This window comes from Musa acuminata, chromosome BXJ1-1 (genome assembly GCF_036884655.1).
Source record: "Musa acuminata AAA Group cultivar baxijiao chromosome BXJ1-1, Cavendish_Baxijiao_AAA, whole genome shotgun sequence".
NCBI classification, from domain to species: domain Eukaryota; kingdom Viridiplantae; phylum Streptophyta; class Magnoliopsida; order Zingiberales; family Musaceae; genus Musa; species Musa acuminata.
Window position 1 is genome coordinate 4,093,233 of NC_088327.1, and position 19,631 is coordinate 4,112,863.

General features: G+C 38.2%; 2 protein-coding genes and 1 long non-coding RNA gene across 4 annotated transcripts; 2 read left to right on the top strand and 1 right to left on the bottom strand.

Moving 5' to 3' along the window:
* The first annotated feature begins 617 nt into the window (after positions 1-617).
* LOC135614768 (uncharacterized) lies at positions 618-6,493 on the top strand. The gene is made up of 3 exons (XR_010487735.1): positions 618-963; positions 5,826-5,967; positions 6,083-6,493. It is a non-coding gene; the product is annotated as an uncharacterized LOC135614768 (long non-coding RNA).
* An 87-nt stretch (positions 6,494-6,580) lies between these two features.
* Positions 6,581-13,727, bottom strand: LOC135614706 (probable galacturonosyltransferase 6). 2 transcript variants are annotated; one of them, XM_065112374.1, is made up of 9 exons: positions 13,464-13,727; positions 13,276-13,328; positions 13,148-13,189; positions 12,949-13,048; positions 12,735-12,793; positions 9,711-9,949; positions 9,197-9,554; positions 7,549-8,067; positions 6,581-7,105 (listed from the first exon to the last, which is right to left on the bottom strand). In XM_065112374.1, the coding sequence occupies exons 1-9, from the start codon at positions 13,585-13,587 to the stop codon at positions 6,830-6,832; spliced, it is 1,770 nt and encodes a 589-aa protein (XP_064968446.1). In that variant the 5' UTR covers positions 13,588-13,727; the 3' UTR covers positions 6,581-6,829. The 2 variants fall into 2 exon arrangements, with proteins under 2 accessions (XP_064968446.1, XP_064968501.1); XM_065112429.1 differs by lacking the exons at positions 12,949-13,048; positions 13,148-13,189; positions 13,276-13,328; positions 13,464-13,727 and having other exon boundaries at positions 9,711-9,923; positions 12,735-12,792.
* Positions 13,728-18,619: 4,892 nt separating this feature from the next.
* Positions 18,620-18,907, top strand: LOC135587084 (NRR repressor homolog 1-like). The gene has a single exon (XM_065081005.1). It carries the CDS (start codon positions 18,620-18,622, stop codon positions 18,905-18,907), a length of 288 nt encoding a protein of 95 aa, XP_064937077.1.
* The last annotated feature ends 724 nt before the right edge of the window (positions 18,908-19,631 follow it).

Consider the following 19,631-nt stretch of genomic DNA (forward strand, 5'->3'; position numbering starts at 1 on the left):
ATCAAGATCGAGGTTGGAAGAGGTTTTCCAATCCAGTTCCAATATCCAAGTTAGTAATTTGAGGTATGCGAATGGTATTTCTTATTTGTGTTAAAGATGAGCTTTTATACTTAGTCTTGTGATGGAAGTTTCGTCTTCTCCTCCTTTAGGTATCATAATAACGATGATGTATCGAATGATTAGTTGATAATGTATCCCTTATTAGTTAAGATATCAAATAGGATATTAATGTGTATCATCCAATATTTTTAAAAATAATTAATTTATCAAATGATACCAAAATTATACCCGTTTTATAAATAACTACGGAGACAAAAATAATCGAATAGGAATAGTCATTCAAGTAAATTAAAGACACCCCACACGTTAAATCTCATCTAATATATCACAAAATCTTATATTTATATTTCATCTTCATTATTTATCCTTAAAAAATATTTTTTAATCCTCAAAATTATATCCACACATCGATATATATTATGTATAGTCATTAACTTGTATTATTAAGCATTACATGTATATGCTAAAATGAAATTAATACTTTGATCAGGACTGATTTGTAAAAACCGTTCTCCGGACCACAATAAATATCTCACTTCGCCCTCCGTCCCTCTCGTTCGTTCGCTTCCCTCGATGGGTCGCTTGGAGGCCCAAACCCTCGCTTCCCGTCGAGGGCCGTGCGCTCCTCCACTTCCCCCGCCGGAGAGTCGTCCTCCCGCCGACGCTAGTCGCCGTCGGTTGCCGCGCAGGCACCCGGATCGTCGCCGCGGGAGGGGTGAATCGGATGGCTCCCGCAACCTTGGGCGTCGTGAGGGAGAGGAAGGGGGTGCAGAAGAATGTAGGCATCGCGACGCTGGTGAATTTGTGCGTCGACGTGGTTCTCGACGTCCCCAGCTTGCCTCCGGCCTCCACGGCGGAGCACCGGGCGTACATGGAGCGGTGGCGGCTTCTCCTCCGGATAAGGTTGGTAGAGAGGGAGCTTTTCTTTTTCTGTTCCTTTTTTCCTTCAGTTATTTGCTTCCAATTTGTTCCACTTTCCGCGTTGCTCGCCTCTGTAAATGTGGTATAGGTAGTGGTTTGTGGAATAGTAGATATGGAGGTCGTGAAGTAAACAAACATTTGAACCATAGACATCATAGACGGACTAAACATCGATCCGGTCAAGTTTTGTGACATTGGATCATCGGTTGATCCGGTGGGTTAACATTATAAATAAATAAATAAATAAATTATATATATATATATATATATTAATAACATTATAAAAAATAAAATTTATAATATAGTAAAAAAATGTATCATAGGAACGAAAATAGACATACCAGGCGATAGATAGTGATAAATATAATATAATATAATATTATTTATTCATTTCAAGATAAAATGATTTAAATATCCTTAAGAATTTGAATTATATATATTAGATTTGACATATAAATTAATACACAAATGAAAAAAAAAATCAAGGAATCGAATCCAAGACATCTTAGATAGAGTACATTCAAACTATTAATCATGTCATAAAAACTTTCTGAAGAGGGTTATTATGGTACGTCCATCTTTTATACTCTAAATGATCTGAGTAATGAATCGAACCTGGTTAGGTTCATGATTTTTCGGTCTGACTAACCAGTCCGGTCCAGATTCGAACTCATAGTAATGCTAAGGGAAAGAGAAGTTGTAGTAAAATTATCCACTTTTATCTTGTTACACAAACATCACATGAAAGGTCTACATTTGTTAATAATACTGTTACCCAATTCTGATGTTTCTAATTGCAGCATTTTTCCAGTACTTATTTCAACCATATTGTTCCATTTTCCCAAAATATTTGGCAGAATATAATAAGTCCTGTATATAGAAGTACTACAACACAATCTGATGATATAGAGGGTGATCTATGTTCATAAGTGGATAGAAATTTCTGCAAGGAAAATAGAGCTTGGTTGATGTTATGAACTGGTGACCTATACTTTTCTAATATTGCAGAACTATAGAACTTAGCTGATAAGGAGAACAAAGGTGAGGGCATGGCTTGTCGAATTGTGATCTAATGCTGTGCTTTTATTAGTCTTGACCACAAGTCTCTTATCAAAATAGGTCCAAGCAAGATGTATACCTAAGAATTTTAAGCCATCCGCTATTTACTCGGTCTTCAAATTCTTCTATCATTAATTTATACTAACTAGCACATCCCTTGTTTTTAGCAATGGATATAAAGCATGCTACTCATTTGGCCAACTCCTTTGTTGCTGAGAGGCCATTTGGTTCACCAAAAGTAGAGAGCACAATTTTTGCAAGTTATTGACTTCAGGATGTTGTTAATAAGGTCATGCCATTTTTTTCCTTTTTATTATTATCCTATGATAGTGTTGAAATGTTTCAGTGATATTAAGCTGAAATCTGTACGCAAATGCTTGTATCCTCTTGCATGTTTTAAAGTTTCTTCATTCCATGAGTATAACTTACTGAATAGTGAAACCTTCAGAAAATGAACAGCTTCCTACTTCTAATCCTACAAAACCCATCTTCTTTCGATCCCAACCCTGATTTATGTTATAGTTATACGTAACACGAATAATTTTTAATTCATGTCTAGAAATTTTGGGAAGCTGGTGGTAACTGCAACTTGGCCATAGCTGCATCAAGGCTAGGACTGTCATGTTTCACCCTTGGTCATGTTGGTGATGAAATCTACGGGAATTTTCTTCTTGATGTGCTTTGGAATGAAAACACCCCTTGATGTGCTTTGGAATGAAAACATTAGATATGTTGGAATGAACCAAAATATCGACGACACTGCCAGCATTGCAGCCTATGAAACCCTTCTATGCTGGGTTTTGGTTGATCCATTTCAAAAGCATAGATTTTGGAGGTAGAACTCGTAACTATTGATACTTCTCGTTTGGCTTATTTCTTTATTATGGAATTGCTACTTCTTGATGTGCTTTTAACATCTGATGAGGTTTGCTGTTCGACATTATGTTCCTATTCTTCGATGTTGTATATGGTAATGAAATTGCATATCTTCAAACTTTAGATATATGACAAACAGAAAATAACTTCATTTGCCGTTTCATATATTTGCTTTGACTCCTTTTTTTTCTTTTTGTTTTCTTTACATAGGTTAAGATGTCATTTTTGGAGGTAGATAATAGATTTCAGAGCTACTCAAATAACACTCCAATTTCATCTCGTATTGAAAGTGGGGCAATAGATGAGACGATATATAGGGCTAAATGGACATATTACCATCAACTTCGGTTTAAGCATTTAAGTCATATCATTTCAGGCCCTATCAATTAACTGATCAGATTTTCCATCGTATTGGATTATGACAATTGATGTTAGAGCTAACCTAGTACTAGGCATAGTGAGCGAGGCCAAGTGAAAAGTATCAACGCATGTATAAGATTGGAGGGACATATTACTGCTTGAGCCAAAGGCTATGCTAAACACTACCTTTTTGGCCATGAATCTGAACTGTCATAACCTTTAGACATTGACAAGGATCTTAAACCTTAATGGGAGAGATTTATTCCAACACTAGATATACAGGGGACACAAGGACATTAAACCTTAAGTGGGAGAGATTTAAAAGGGAATGAGAACATTAAACTTAAGTGAGAGAGAAAAGTAGTAGTAGGCCACATTATAGACTTAAAAAGTGAAGATTGAAACACCCCAACTCCGCACTAGACTTGACTAGTGGAGATCATCACTTCCAATTTAGTCCTACAGTAGAAGTCGGAGGATAATATGATTATATAGGATTAGATGAACCTACTACTACTTTGTTGGGCTTAAGCATTTTAAGCCATGTGATTCCAGGCTTATCAAGTTTAATTTCCATTGAGCCGGCTATGAAAACTTAAGACATGGGACCTCCGACTTCATAGTTGTCACAGTTTCAGGTAACAAAAGGGGCATTCGATTGGTGTAATTGATTGTCTAGTAAGGTCGGAAGAGGGAATAATTATCTGCTGTTGCATCAGTGTGCATTTTTAATCTCTGATAAAAGTTTGCTTGCTGCAGTATCTTAACATTCATAAGCAGAATATTTATAGAAAAAGTATTAAATTCTGTAGAAATATTGCAAAAAGCTAAACAAAAGCAAGTTGGTAGTTTTAAAAGCCACTAGCGTGTAGGATTATTTTAGCTTATATATAAACATCCTAATCTATTGGTTATATTTATTTTCTGTTCAGGTATCTGATTTGGTGCATGCAACTTTCTATTATTTGCTGAAACGAGAACAATCATCCTCATTTTTTCACATGAAAAAAAAAATCTTTTTAGTCCCCTGGGAGAGTAAAAGTATGCTTTACTTTATTCTACCTTATATTACCACTTTGACTTCTTTGGTAATATTGTCACACACCATTGCAGGAAAGTGGACTTAAGCGGTTTGATGTTTTTGGATGCTTTTATAGGAGCCTTACTGTTGGAACTTGATTAAAACACAATTAATATGGAAATGGTGTAAAGATCAGGGAACTGGAATTATAATTCATGACAAGCTGTTGTATGGTTAGGTTGAAATATCTACCAATGACCTGAATTTTAACTACAAATAGGTCATCTATGGTCAGCTCCTATAAGGTTCTGAAACTAAGATTAAATCAATCTTGTAAACAATATACGAGTTCTTTGAAAAAAGAGCATAGTTTAGTAATAACATAATACTGAAGATGACAAGTCATATGAAGAAGAAAAATGGAAACTCAGTTAATTATTAACATTTTTTAGAATTAGAACAACACCAACGATTTAAAAAGCGCTAAGCGCTAAAAGGCACCGAGGTCCAAAAACGTCCGAGACGCTAGGCGCTCGCCCGAGCGAAGCGAGACGCTAAAATATAAAAATATATAATATAATTAATAAATATAATTATTTAAAATTTTAAATTAAAATATGCTATTAAATTAAGAAAATCTATTAACAATATTAATAATTAATAATTTCAAATAAACCTAACAATATTAACAGTATACTGTTAACAAAAGGAGAAGAAGGAAGTGTAAGGGGGTGCTGAGCACTGAGAAAAGAGGAAACGACAACGATAGCGAAGTGTAAGGAGGCAGCGACGAGCGGCGACAGCAGCGAGTAGTGGGAGCGGGAGCAGGAGCGGCAAGCAGCGGGAGGCACGAGCGGCGACAGCGGTAGTGTTTGCAAGCAGCGACAGCGGCGAGCAGCGGCAGCAGGAGCAGGAGTGGGAGCGGGAGAAGGAGTGGGAGCGGTGGGAGGTGCGAGCGGCGACAACGGCGAGCAACACGAGCGGGAGCAGGAGTGACGAGCAGTGGGAGGCACGAGCGGCGATAGAGGCAGCGTTTGTGAGCAGCGACAGCGGCGAGCAGCGGCAGCGGGAGCAGGAGCGGCGAGCAGCGGGAGCAGGAGCGGCGAGCAGTGGGAGGCGCGAGCGGCGACAAAGGTAGCGTTTGTGAGCAGTGAGATCGAGAGCGGCAGCGATAGCGGCGAGGGTTAGGGTTGGGTTCTCACTTATATCGATTTTAGTTGGTACGATTGAACCAACTAACCATCAGAGATCGAACCAGGACCGAACCAGACCTAAAATCCTGGTTCGGTCGCCTTGGTTAACCCAGGCGCTCGCTCGAAGCGCCCAGCGCCTGGGCTCGAGCGAGCGCCCAAGCGGCGCCTATTTGAAGCGCGCCGCTTGGGAGATTAGCGAGGCGCTCAGACCTCGCCTCGCCCGAGCGCCTTTTTAAATCATTGAATATCACTAAGTTCATATCTAATTTTGACATGCATTTTCCATTGTTTCAAACTAAGCATTTCAACTCATCCTTCTCATATGGTGGTACCAGGTCAAGTCAGTAACAGGGATCAAGAACCCAATTCAGGAATTGATTAGTAGAGGGGAACGAACAAAATGGGTCATCATCAAATTGGGTTCTATGGGATCTATTCTGATCAACAGTTCCACTGTCATGTGCACCCTCATTCAAGGTATGATTTGTTCATGTCTTGTGATCTAACTGTCATTTACTAATTTTTATTTTACTGTTTGTCCAAAACTCAGAATTATTGCTACAATAAATATGCCATCGTGAATTCTCAACAGATTAATGTTGTTGATACCGTGGGTTGTGGAGATAGTTTTGCGGCTGCCTTAGCTTTCGGCTTTCTTCATCACATGCCTGCAGTTAACACACTAGCAAGCGCTTGCGAATGCAACCAGGTGCGAAGCTGGTCAAAATGATGCTCACTTGAACAAAGTTCTAGAACTTCTGAAGCAAGCAAATGTTGGACATAAAGATCGTTTTGTTCGGAGGGCCCTCACAAAGAGTTTCATACTGGTGCTAACCCTTAAAACCAGATCATCTCTACGATGATTTTATTGTCCACTTGAAAGGATTACTTTGAGATGTTTCTTTTTCTTTTTTTTTCTTTTTTTTCGGAACATGAGTCACTTAAAACTTAGCACTGGAATTTCTTTGGTTCATCTCAATGAACAATTGTATAGTTTTGACAATGATTCTATTGTCTGTTTTCAGAGTGTGGTATCAGTGGATTGATATTCCTACAAACAATTTTGAAGAGAATTGTCGTACCATAATGGTTTCGGTGCATCAAAAAAAGACACCTCCATTTTCCAGTTCAAAAACCCATCAATTATCTGTTTATTCCTCATTGTTTAGTAAAAGAAATTAGCAAATTAATGACAATGATGGCAGTGGGAGATTAGAGAATGCTAGAGAGGCTGATTTACATCCAACAAAAGTGAGGAGAAAAATATGTCGAAAAAAATAAGAAGTTGCCGATGTGTTCCACAAACATCAACTATAAGCTGTAGAGAAGACTTGTTATGCTATTCATGGATGTTGCACTGTTGAAAGTAGGGATTACCGTAGTCGAGGAACTTGGTCCAATATCTTCTGTATTTTGGAATTGCGATGTCCAACCACGGCTTCCTGCTCCCGTCGTAGTGGATAACTGCTGCCCTCTCAATCTCTGCTCTTCCCATGCCTGACTCACGACCAAGCCCGAGAACATGCCACCGTCGGTCCAAGACCACAGTGTGGTTATAGAAGAGTAACTGACCCAGTGGAAGACTTCCTGCTTTCCATAGCTGCCTGCTTTGGCCCTGCAGAGTGGTATCACCGTTAGAAACCGACAAGAACAATTCTAGACACAGATGCCGCCTCACATCAACAGCCTACATTCACAAAAAAAGGCTCACAGATCAACATTGTTAACCTACTGTAACATATATAAAACCCAATGAGATTTCAGGTGGAGTCATCATTAAGAAAGATCACTATACCAATTTCCTGAGATGACTGTGTGCTAATACCTCCACCTCACGACCACTATAATTAACTAATGGAAGAACAATGCCAAAGTTACTAACCCAAGAACCTTTTTAAGTAGCAAAATAACACGATCATTAACCAGGTCTGCATAAATCGAAATTAGGCACCTTCGGACTTCTAGTAGTTGACAAATACAGTTCATGCTAATGGCGATATAATTATAATAAACAAAGAAGATCAATGAAACAAGAACCTGATGCGTTGTGTTACTTACAAGTTGTGTCAAGTTGTGGTGAACTCCTTTTAAACCTTGTTTTCTCCACTCCTTTAGGTCAAACATATTCATGCCGAATGCCCATACACATGCCTCGGCATCGAAAGTACTAGCTATGATTGGATCTGAAAAGTTGATGAGCATTTCCAATTTAAGTGACGACTTGTTATTCTTGCAAATCTCCACTGCTCCATTTACCTTTCCTTTCATATCTACACTCCATAACTGTCTGAGGTCCCTTTGCACAACCACATCATGATCCAAAAGCAAAATCTTGTTCAGGGAAGGGAAAATCTCTGGCAAGTAAAAACGAAGGTGGTTGAGTGGTGAGGTGTATCTTGGATCAGCTTTAGCTGGATGCATAAACATTGTACTGAAGTCAGCTGGAAAGAATCCAAAATCATCCAAGCTCTGTATCTGAATGGTGACGTTCCCAGGAGGATTCGACAAAAACCACATCACCATTGCTGGAAAATTAAAGGAATCGGTTACCACATGAAAGACAATTTTCTCTGGTTCCTGCAAAAGAGAGCTAACAGTAAAAATTTCAAGCAAACGCATTGGGGTTATTTAACAGAAACTTTGTCTACCTGATATACAGTCTACTTATTGACGTATGAGTAAGTCAGAAAATGATTAAGTATCACCACTACCGAAGGTGTATGCTAGAAACTTCCTACCAGGCAATAGTGTCACAAACAAGCTGAAAAATGGGCTGCATACAGCATTTGCATTTAATGTGGGCACCGGCTATTATGTAGCTCAATGCATGATAAATCCATGTAAGAAAATGGGTAACCTTTTAAAAATGTTCTAGAAGACTAAGAGATTAATTGAGTGAGGCATGCAGTGATATGTCTATACAACGGTTAGATACTAAAGCTGAGGCATCTATCCACATGGAATTCCAGAGCTAAAGGATTTTGAAACCAGAAGATGTAAATATTAGGAGGAATTAAAAGCAATAGTATCAAATTGGATGATAGAATATTGTTTCTGTACAACAAATCGCACAAGTCAATGCCATGTCAGAATAAATATCATCTACCATGGTAAAACTAAGGTGGTCATCTTACTCATCTCTTAAAAACAGAGATGGATGTGGAGAGTTATTAGGAAAGAGAGAAAAAATATGTTCTCATTCGTGAACAACTAGGTGACGCCTAATAGAAGATAAAACGATAGAAAATTATCTAAGATGATATGAGCATATTCAAATGAAGACCTATAAACATTGTGATTAGACGAGACGAGACAATTAAAATTGATGACACAAACAGAGGTAAGGGAAGATCTAAGAATAGTTTCTCATAACCACCCTAGGAATCTTTCCACATGCATCAATCAGTTACAATATGTACTTCTACAGTTCTACTTAAGCATTATTCAAATACACAAGCTAAATAGGGGAATGAATAAAGGTAGTTGATACTTGATACCAGTTCAATTCAGCATATGGACCACATAAACAGTTTCATTGTCAATGGTCTAATACTTCACAAAAATGAAGGCACTTCACAGTGGCACATTGAATACCATTTCTAGTTCACGCATTCAGGAGATCTAAATCTAAGTACAACTTTCAGTACACATTCATATGCATAGATGATTGGAAGATATGCAAGCACAGAGCAGAAGAAATTCTTACCATGGATGTGGTTACAGTTGAGTTCACAGCCACTGCACAAGCCAGCACATTGTCAGAGAAAATAGCAAAATGATAGAGATCTGGTTTATACACATTCTGTCTGTTAGGCAACTGTTGGTCTTCAGGCCTCAATGTGAAGAACTCAGTAGTAAGCTTCATTGATAGGCAGTGAAGACCCTTGGGGAAGGTCCTGGCAGTAAGATGAACAAGATATGAAGCTTGGTTCTGGTGTGCCCTTACCTGTTCTTCAGCATTGTATAACTGGGCACGTAATTTTGATGCCAGTGCAGAGCAATCTGGATAAGCCTTGTGGGCCTTGGACAAAGTAACATCCATGGCTTTCATTTTCTGCAAATGACTGAACAGAGTTCTGTTGTCAGTAAAAAGATAAAGAAAAAATTTTGTGAATCAAAACAACCATTTGTCATAGAGCAAACATTTGGACACAATATATATTTATATGAATAAGCTGCTTCATCAGTCGACTTTCTTTACTTTAAGATGAATAGTGTACCTCCTGGACAAGTCTGAATCTTTGTTTGCTCGACCAAGCACTCTTTCTATCTCTTTTATCCTAAGCTTTAGCTCTCGTACCAACTGAGAGTTACTATTTGGTAAAGAAAATTGCAAGTATGCCTTTGCCATAATTATCTGATCCTCCATCTCCCTTATCTTCTCAGTTGTAGATGATCGAGAGCGGGAACTAGTAGTTTCACCACTAGTTGGTCTGTTAAAGGATTTAAGATCCTTATCCTATTTAAATAATGAAATAATCAGCAAATTTACAAGTCTACGAAAGCACTTCAGCATTTAAGCAGCAAACATCACAGATTAGCATCAATATAGCTCACTGGTTAACTATTTGGAGGTTTGGTTCATTTAATTTTAGTAAAACTTAGTGAGCAGAGATGGGTACAATTTAATATTTTGCTTACTTCTAATTCAAGATATCTCCATAGTCTAAATATGCACAAACATAATTAGGAAGCATTCGTTGCACTGTTTTTTTATATATTGCATTTCCTGCTACCTGAAAAAATTTAGACTAAGGGTGCTGCTGATAGTGGAAGAAAATGAAAACTAACCATACTTGCTTTCAAATATATCAACATTCACTGGAAGGAAGCTAGACATATCACTGACAAATATCCTAGTTTCTACTAAAATTTTTGCTTTAGGCTATATTGGCTTGACTCACAGCATGCCCTAAAATTATACATAAAAAGATCCAGCATCATGTCAACTGATGCAGATTGACTCCATGTGAAAAAAAAAGCAAAAATTTCTGATAGAGCTTTTGGATATTACCTTTTCTATTCAAAGAACTTCAATAAGTAGGAGCCAGATGGTATTACACAAGAAGCCTAAATATACAAGTTTCCTCATAATCTAAAAGAAACCACCTGAAATCAATTCTCAAAGCCATGTAATTTTGAGATTAATTAAATATAAAATTAAATGAAAGCTAAATTAATCTTTGGTCCTAAATGAAAGCTAAAGTCATAAACTATGGCAAAACTTGTGAGACACCCCAAGTTTAATCTCACATTAGATATGGGAGGAACTTGAAATGCTAGATGTATCTATTCAAGGAATGCAAATCAGAACCTTACCAGTCCATAGCTGGACCGATAGAGATGCAGTTCATGCTGGTGTATCAACACACAATATACCATTTTACTAGTTAGAAGAGGGATAAGAGGAGGAAGGAAGAAGGAACAAGAAAGAAGAAAAAGAAGAAAGAAGGAAGAGAAATAGGAAGAGGAGGCGGAGGAGGAGATGCAATGGTCCCACAGCAGCAAGCAAGGACTGGACCTGTGGCACTGCAGGCAGCAACCGAGTCAAAACATTAAGAGCGTAGTTTTTTCTGAAAAATATAAATAAACAAAATTGGATCACTCAAGAGCGGATGGTCCGCATCCCAATTCATACCCAAACCATTATATACCAACCAGGATGAATCAGTCTGAATGATTATGCATTCTTTGGTTGTTCTATCATTAAGGTTTAAGCAGTTAAGTATTACATAGTTATAGGTTCATTAAGTTAAAAGGGCCACTTCTCTCATTGAGCCAGTTCTAATGCGAACTTAGTATTAGGTATGAAGGATCCAAGCAAGAAAGAACTACTCATGAAAGCGGTTGGAGACTCATTACATCATGTAGCCACTACTAGGATGTACCTCACATGTCCTGTACGTTGTATGATGAAAGATCCAAGGAAGAAAGAACAACTTGTGAGTACGGCTAGAGGCACATTAAAATGTGTACCACCACCGGAGTAGACGCCAAACATCCTACTAAGATAATTTTAGACCATATATTGGTTCAACCTTAACAATCTTAAGTGTGAGAGATTGACAGTTGATGTTTGATCTAAAATTGGATATGGGACAAGAATTGACTTAATTTATAGAGCTAAATAAGCCTATTACCATTAAATTAGTCTTAAGAATTTTAAATCATGTGATTCTAAGCTCATCAAGTTAATGGGTCAGTTCTTTCATTAGACTGGGTAGTGACAACTTGTCTTTTGAGAACCTGAGTAACAAAGTGGAATGTTAAAAAACATTACTTTTACATAGCCCTTGTCACTAGTTTCATATTTTGACATTCTTGTTGCAGAAGAACTACCAAGAAATTGTAGCTAAGGGCCTAATTGCCTCAAAGAAGTTTTATACTTATGTTTGTTGGTGTAGATAAACAAAACAAGAAGATTGTAGGTATTTATTTAAAGTCATAGAGGAGCAATGCCATAAAATGTGTCCTTAATTTTCAAACATTTTTCACTAATGGGTCTTACTACCACACACCTGAATCCACAATAGTTCCAAGTGGTACCTCATTTGATGTAGAACAAGAGCATGTGACGAGCATAGAATGACTATTTTTATGGTTTCGAGAATAGAGGAAGGGAGAAAGAGATGAAGAGTAAAATAATAATGATGAAACATAATGCTGAAAGATAAGTGAGATGGTAAAAGAGACTATCAAACTCCAACTCAACAATTGAGTTTAGTGCATGCAGGTCTCAAATTTTGGCATCTGAAAGAATAGAGCCTCCAACATAATTTAATAAAGGGTTTGCAAGTTTTGCAGCTAATAATAATGACATATAATTACTATGGTCTCTACTTTTAGATCATCTTGGGAGTTGGGACCAAAATAACTTTTGACGAAAGATAGTGATACCAATGTTTGTGATAGGTTCAACACTGGGCCTTTGAGTACCGTTTAACATGGCATCATAAGCAGAATGAACTGAGAAACCTAGTAACTGCATATTTGAAGATGCTGCATGAATTATGACTAATATATCAGGTTTACATCTATTTCACTTATCTAAACTTATGATTAGGAGAACCATGACTGCATATTTGAAGATGTTGTATGAATTATGACTGATATAATCAGGTTTACATCTATTTCACTTATCTAAACTTCCGATTAGGAGACTCATCCATGAATCATAATGGCTCCTTCACAGAACTCAAACAAAAAAGATACTGCAAAAAATCCATATACTAGAAAAGAAATACCTCTCTACCAGCAGATCCTGGTTCATGTTTATTCTGATGCCCTCCATCTCCAACATTTCCTGAACCAAAATCATTATCAAAAGAAAAAAACAGAAAAAGCACAGAATCAAACACTCCTCATGTGAATCGACCAAAATAAGCAGGCTACATATAACAAGAAATTTTTAAAACATCAATTGTCGAGAAAATTCCATAGAACTTCCATCAGTTATACCAGAAACTGTGGCATTCTCGCTGGAAGTACTCTGAACATTTGTCGATTCCTCATTCTGGTAAACAACACCTCTGGGCAGTCTCACTCTTTCATCAGCTTCCTAAAACCAAAGAAATGGTAAATACCCAACAGATAACACCTAAACAACTAGATTTAGGTAATCCACTTTATCACTCGACCTACACAAAGGAGTGATCACCTGCTCGATCGCATTCAGCCGCATACCATTAGAACTATGTCCCTGCATTCCCAGACCGTTAAAAGGGATCCTTAAAACAACAGAGTTCCCCAAAAAAAAGGAATGAGAAGAAATAAATTGAATCATACAGAGGAGAGATTCTTCACGAAACTGGTGCCCTCCCTGTAAAACTCCTTCCTTGCTGTATGGAAAAAGACTCATAAAAATCAATTAAAATCATTAAGAAAATGTCGAAATCGAGTCCATATACTCGAGTCGACTAACAAAAGTAAATAGAAAAATGGGCACAGAGGGCGGTGGCGGAAGATGGGATCACCGAGAGCGAGGGAGATATCGGCGGCGGGGACGCGAAGGAAGAGGAGGAGAGGGGCGAGGAAGGAGGCGGCGAGGAGGGCGAGGGTGAGGACCGTGACACACGACCGACGGAGCGTTACCATCATCGACGGCAGCCACCACCACGGTCAAGCGCGACCATTGCGCGAGATCGGCATTAGAATTAGGATTTCGGGATCGCCTCGAGGTCGGAGATCGCCGAGAAGAAACAGGCGGCGTCGTCCTCCGCTCTTCTTTTATTTTATTTTCTTTCTTTTTTTTATTTTGGTTAATTATTCTGTCCATATTAATTCGATTTATATTCGAAAACACCTCTCCAGTAGTTCTATTTACGTATAAATCCTCCAAAGAAATTTTGTAAATACAACCTTGCAAATAACGAATTTGCAGAAACTATATATGGTTGTCCCTAAACAAAGGTACATATGCAATACATGGATTTCGTTGGGGTAAATATGCATAATTGAAACCCGCTCGATATTTCCACCGATTAATCGCCATCACGAGGTCAGTTATGATTCTTTGTATCAGCAGCAAGGGAATGAGCCATTTTTCACTTTGATCAGCTGCTGCAACTCACAAAACACGAAACAGCTCTGGGAGCGTATCAGCAAGCCACGACTGTTAGGAGCATCCATCTCGGTCGGACGTGTTAAGACTCGTGTCGCCAGTCGCACAATTTCCTGTTTGAGTCTGCATTCCATCCGACCCGGCGTTCGGAAATGACGGTGACGGGGGAACGTCGCCCTTCGCTCGGCCTCTCCATCGCTCAATACCAAACAGCTGATTCCACGAATGAGATAGTGGCACGTATGATTTGAGCCCGCGTGTCATCCGACCCCGGCGTTCGGAAATCACGGTGACGGGGAACGACGGCCCTTCGGTCAGCCTCTCCATCGCTAAATGCCAAACAGCTGATTCGACGAATGAGATAGTGGCACGCATGATTGCGAATGGCGACGCGCAATTTTCCTGTCCGAGCCCGCGTATGATCTGACCCGGGTACGACGCCCTTCGTTCAGCCTCTCCATCGCTCAATACCAAACAGCTGCTCTAACGAATAATATTTCGCCACGTATGAACTTAACCGCTGACGTCCAATTTTCCTGTCCGGGCCCGCAGCATCCGATCCGGCATTAAGAAATGACGGTCACGGGTGACGACTCATAGGGCCACTCTTGCGCTCTGCAAAGTGACTTCAGAGACGTCGTCTTCTCGCGGTGCGTTGGCTTGCAGGCGTTGGCTGCGCCGATGACGGAGGAGGAAAGGACGCACGCGGCCACGCTGTGGTGTGGAATACGATGCTTTCTCGAGAGGCAAAGAGACTGTGTGTGTGTCAAACGATTGCTTGGAGGTCGAGAAAAGGTGACGTGAGAATAAAGGAAGATGAGAGTGCGAGACAAGTGCGTGGGAGTGAGGGTTGCTCCTCTTGGCTTAATTGACGCTGAAAACAACGGATAGCCGCCTGAGATCGATGTAGTCAACGTTGCTTCGATCTGCGGTATGCATAATAAATTGTTGTTGACTTTTGTGGTTCTTCCAGTGGGCTTCAGAAAGCGCAGGTTTTGGTCGTTCGATTGGATTTTTTGTACCCATATATGTGGGCAGCACGTTTGACGTCGAATTGGTCAATCCTCGAAGTCAATGGGTTGATGGTTGAACAGATAAGTAATTTTCTCGGATCATAGGCTTAATAATTTTTTAAAAATATAAATTACATATCAAGAGAATGAGAGAAAAATAAATAAAATAAAGTTATTGTCTCTTTTTTGTTATAATAAAAAAGCTTAAATCTTTCGAAAAAAAAAAAAATATCATTGAGATGAGATGCATGATAACTAAGCTTGACTTGTTGCCGATTTGATGATGAAATTTCTCGATCATGTTTAAAATTGAGACCAAAACAAATTGCTCTATTCTAAGACGAGGAGTCATCAAAGATAATTTTATCGGTGGAGATTTAGGCAACAATGAAATGGATGTCACTCCCGATATATTGTTTGAGATTGGTATTAAAAATACGAGACTTGTTTCAGTCTATGAGATGTCTAAAGTATAGATGAATATAGTATGTGAATAAGAGAAGAAAATGAGGATAAAGAATAACAAAGAATTCTTAGGTGAAGAATGACTTCAATGACAATCCTAGGCTTCATCCCTAGGAGAGAAGAAAGCTAAGAATATGAGGAATGGTGTCATGAGTGGCCCTTACTCAAGAGGATCCTTTAGTCAACCGCTAATGAAATATGCTCCAAACTGCTTTGTAAGTTTGCTACACTGATATAAAAGGTCGGTGATGAAATTATTATTAAGCTACTCCCCGAAGTATGATTATAAATGATTTGCACGATAAAAGATCTAACGTGGCATAGGGAGTCATTTGTCCATGAAATAGTACTATATGCTCTTTGGAATCGATATATGTTGTTGTTAAATATTTCCAAGATAGGTAATTGGGATCCCTAAGAGATTGACTCCTCCTCTTGAATCCTTCAATGAAGAGAGAGTAACCATATGAGTTTGTTTCACCCTCTTCTCTAGTAAATTAGAATTCTCTTTCAATTACTACTCTAAAGTAGCATTGGTGTCATTCATTGAAGCTTTATACTTGAATCTATTTGATCGATCGTTTTCCCCCATAGGGGATGGTGAGGTGACCATATTAGCATGATATAGCTATAATATAGAGTGTTCAATCACAACTAAATCTATATCATGTGACGGGACAGGTGAAGTGATTGATGACTATATCATTCATGAGAGAATATAGAGTTATTGGGATAGCCCAAGCACGGTTTCTACCCATACCATCATGAGTGGTGGATCAACTTCATATGGATGAGAAGCTTGAGTTATAATGATATGAATGACGATTTAGTTATGTCTAAAAGTGATAATAGAGGAGAATGTGGGTTGGGTTGCTCTAAAACTCATGATGGTGAAAAAGAGATAAGTGCTAATGGACCTTCTTCCGAAGATTATTGTTCTACGTCATGTCAAATTCTCCTTCTAATACTAAAATTGATAACTTTAGCGTCAGTCATCCGATACAATGTTGAGAAAATAACTTGATCATGTTCTAGCTCAAGCTGAAAGTAGATCGATCTACCCCGAGACATTAAGGAGTCGTCTGAATTAGTTGTTAATAGAGATCTCGATGTCGATGAAGTATTACTTGACATAAATTTTTATGAAATATATTTTTTTAAACAAGTGTATAAAATATACATATAGACTAATTACATGGATAGTTCTCAAATTATTGGAGTTACTTTAAGTTAATCTTTTTATATATTTTTGTGTCAAACTAATCGCGAAACCATATGTTCCATAACTTTAAATTATCAAACATTCCAATCAACTCGGAACTTTACTTATAAACTCTTAATTGTCCACGTAACATTCCCAATTACTTGATGGGAAGAACAATTATACAAAAAACAATCAATATCGTATTGCATTAGATTTATGGATTAAACCTGCATATTATATTGTGAAAAATAATTTCTTAACGACACTCCTCTCTTTCCAAAAATTCAGAACATTTGTGCTAAGAGATTAAAAATAAGTAAGCAGCAATTAGAAGAAAAGAGTGAAAGAGGAAGAAAATTTAAGCTTTCCTCCGTCAAACTTTTAACATAAATTGACCCCTAAAAGAATATATTATTCTTTCTTCGGATCTTGCAAATGAGTTCTTATGAATGTGTTCCTTCTTTAGCCGATGGGATGTAGCAAGAAAACTTGTTTATTTCTGGTTGACATTTTCCTCTCTCTCTCTCTCTCTCTCTCTCTCTCTCTCTCTAGAAGAAGAAGAAGGAGATGTCATTAAGGCACCCTATTTTCTTATCTCAACAAAGAAACATAATTTTTATGTGCTTAATGACCAATAATTTTTATGCATAGCAATCAAAAAAAAAAAACAAGAAGAAAATCTAATACGCAAGTTTGAATTTGGGAGTGACGAGAAAAGAACGGATTGGATGTTTATGAATGACTTAAGCGTTGACTTACGCAGCCACACGTCTCTCCACAAACAAACAAATAGATCGTTGACCGATTCCACTACTTTCCACCTGCATCTCTTTCCCTAAAGGTTTCTAATGTTCTAACACCTGCCTCAATATACATATAATTATATTCTATCTCAATCACTCACTGCTATATAAAATAGATTTCTATGTACTGAATCAAGCCATTGCATACAGTGTTTGTTTTCAAGACTATTAGTCAAGAATAGTAAGAGTTTATATGTATATATATATATATATATATAATCATAAATTATCAAGAATAGAAAGAATCGAATTATATATATTATATCAATCTAATTTTGATCAATTTGATTCAAAATCATCATTTTTTGAATTTTGATATGATATTAAACTAAAATGAATTTGGTAACCAAAGTCGTGTTGCGGTTTGAACTTAAAATATTTAGACCGTATCGATATCCATATGATATATATTAATATCGATCTCGGATTCATTGTTATTTGACTTTTAATAAATGAATCATATAATGCTCAGTTTAATCCTATATCAATCGATTGTTTAGATTAATAGTTTAGAATCAATGGATCAATTTAGGAAGAAAAAGAAAACACATCAACTATTGATAGGACAAAGGATCTAAGATTGTTAGAGGCACGCAATCTACTCTAATATCTTAGGTTATATCATGTGTTTAATGATGGTGATCCATGATTTCATGTGACTCGGGGGAGTTGGAAAGGGAATGAGATGATGATGCCCCATCTGCACCCACCCTACCCTTGTCTTCTTCCCCAAGAGAAGGAAGGAAGGTTTCCTTGTCTATTTATTTGTTGTGGTGTCAGTGCGAGCTTCCTCTGATGCTGCTTCCTACGTCATTGCGCTGACGACCATATGAAGTCGAGCGCAGGATAGTTGACGCAGTCACCCGAATTGACGTTCGAGATTTGACCAAATCGCATCACTCCTCCGCTCTCCAGCGCTATAAAGACGACTCACACCCTCTCTCTTGGCGTCTCGACTTACGGACGGGGCTGACTGTTTCTACGTAGGAGGATGGAAGGAGGGAGGAGACGAGGAGAGAGATCAGCTCCGGCGGAGTCACCGGATGGGGGTCGGGAAGGAGATGACAACCGAGAGGAGGACGGGATGGAGAAGTTCTACGCTTTGATCGCGAACATCAGAGCGATCAGAGACTCCCTGAGGAGAAGCCAACGTAAGAGGCTGAGAAAGGAAGCGGCGAAGCCTGTTTGGAAGCCGAGGTTCGAGATGGAAGACTTCATGCATGAGGAGGAGGAGGAGGACGAAGAGGAAGGCAGTGGTAGCTCGGCGATCGGCGCGTCGAGACCTCCGAAGCAAAGGAGAAAGAAGGAGGAGAGGGAGGAGGTGGGAGAAGGAGGGAAGAGTCATGGCTTAGATCTGTGTCTTTCTCTCTGATACCGACAGCTCAGCCTCCATTTCTCTTCAAGAGAATATAATTCTCAACCCCATTAACGTATGAGTTATGCCTGTTTGATGTGTAGTTTTTGTTCTATGGTGTCGAATCTGTTGGCATACGACAGATCGCGTCGCTATTGTTAATGGATTCCCAATTGTAAGTTTTTGTTCTTTTGTTGCCAAAGATAAATATATATATATATATATATATATATATATATATATATATAAATAAACTAAACACTAAAAGCAGAAAAAGAAGATTTAGAGCAGAACACAAAAATATCAACTGAGAAGGGCTAATCCCCTCTCTAATAATAATAATAATAATAATTGTGAACCAAGTTTCAGAATTTTAAAGGGATAAGAACGGATTTTGATAGAATTTGAACTAATATCTTCGATCGATTCCACATGAATAATCTTAAATTTATCCTATGCGATGATGAATCTAAAGACACTTGTTAAAAGAAATCCATACCACTAACATCATTTTTCCTTAATAGATTCATTATAAAAAAACTCGAATTTTAAGAAATTCTCGTGGAACATTTTTATTTTCAAAAATTAAAAGGGAATGCATGCCATGTCATTAAAAGGGAATATATGCCATGTCATTAAAAGGGAAGAATGCATGCGCTCGCGCTGCAGACCATGAAGCTAGTGAAGCCCCTATCAAGCCCTACATAATAAATACCACGTGTTAAATCTATAAAAATAAAAA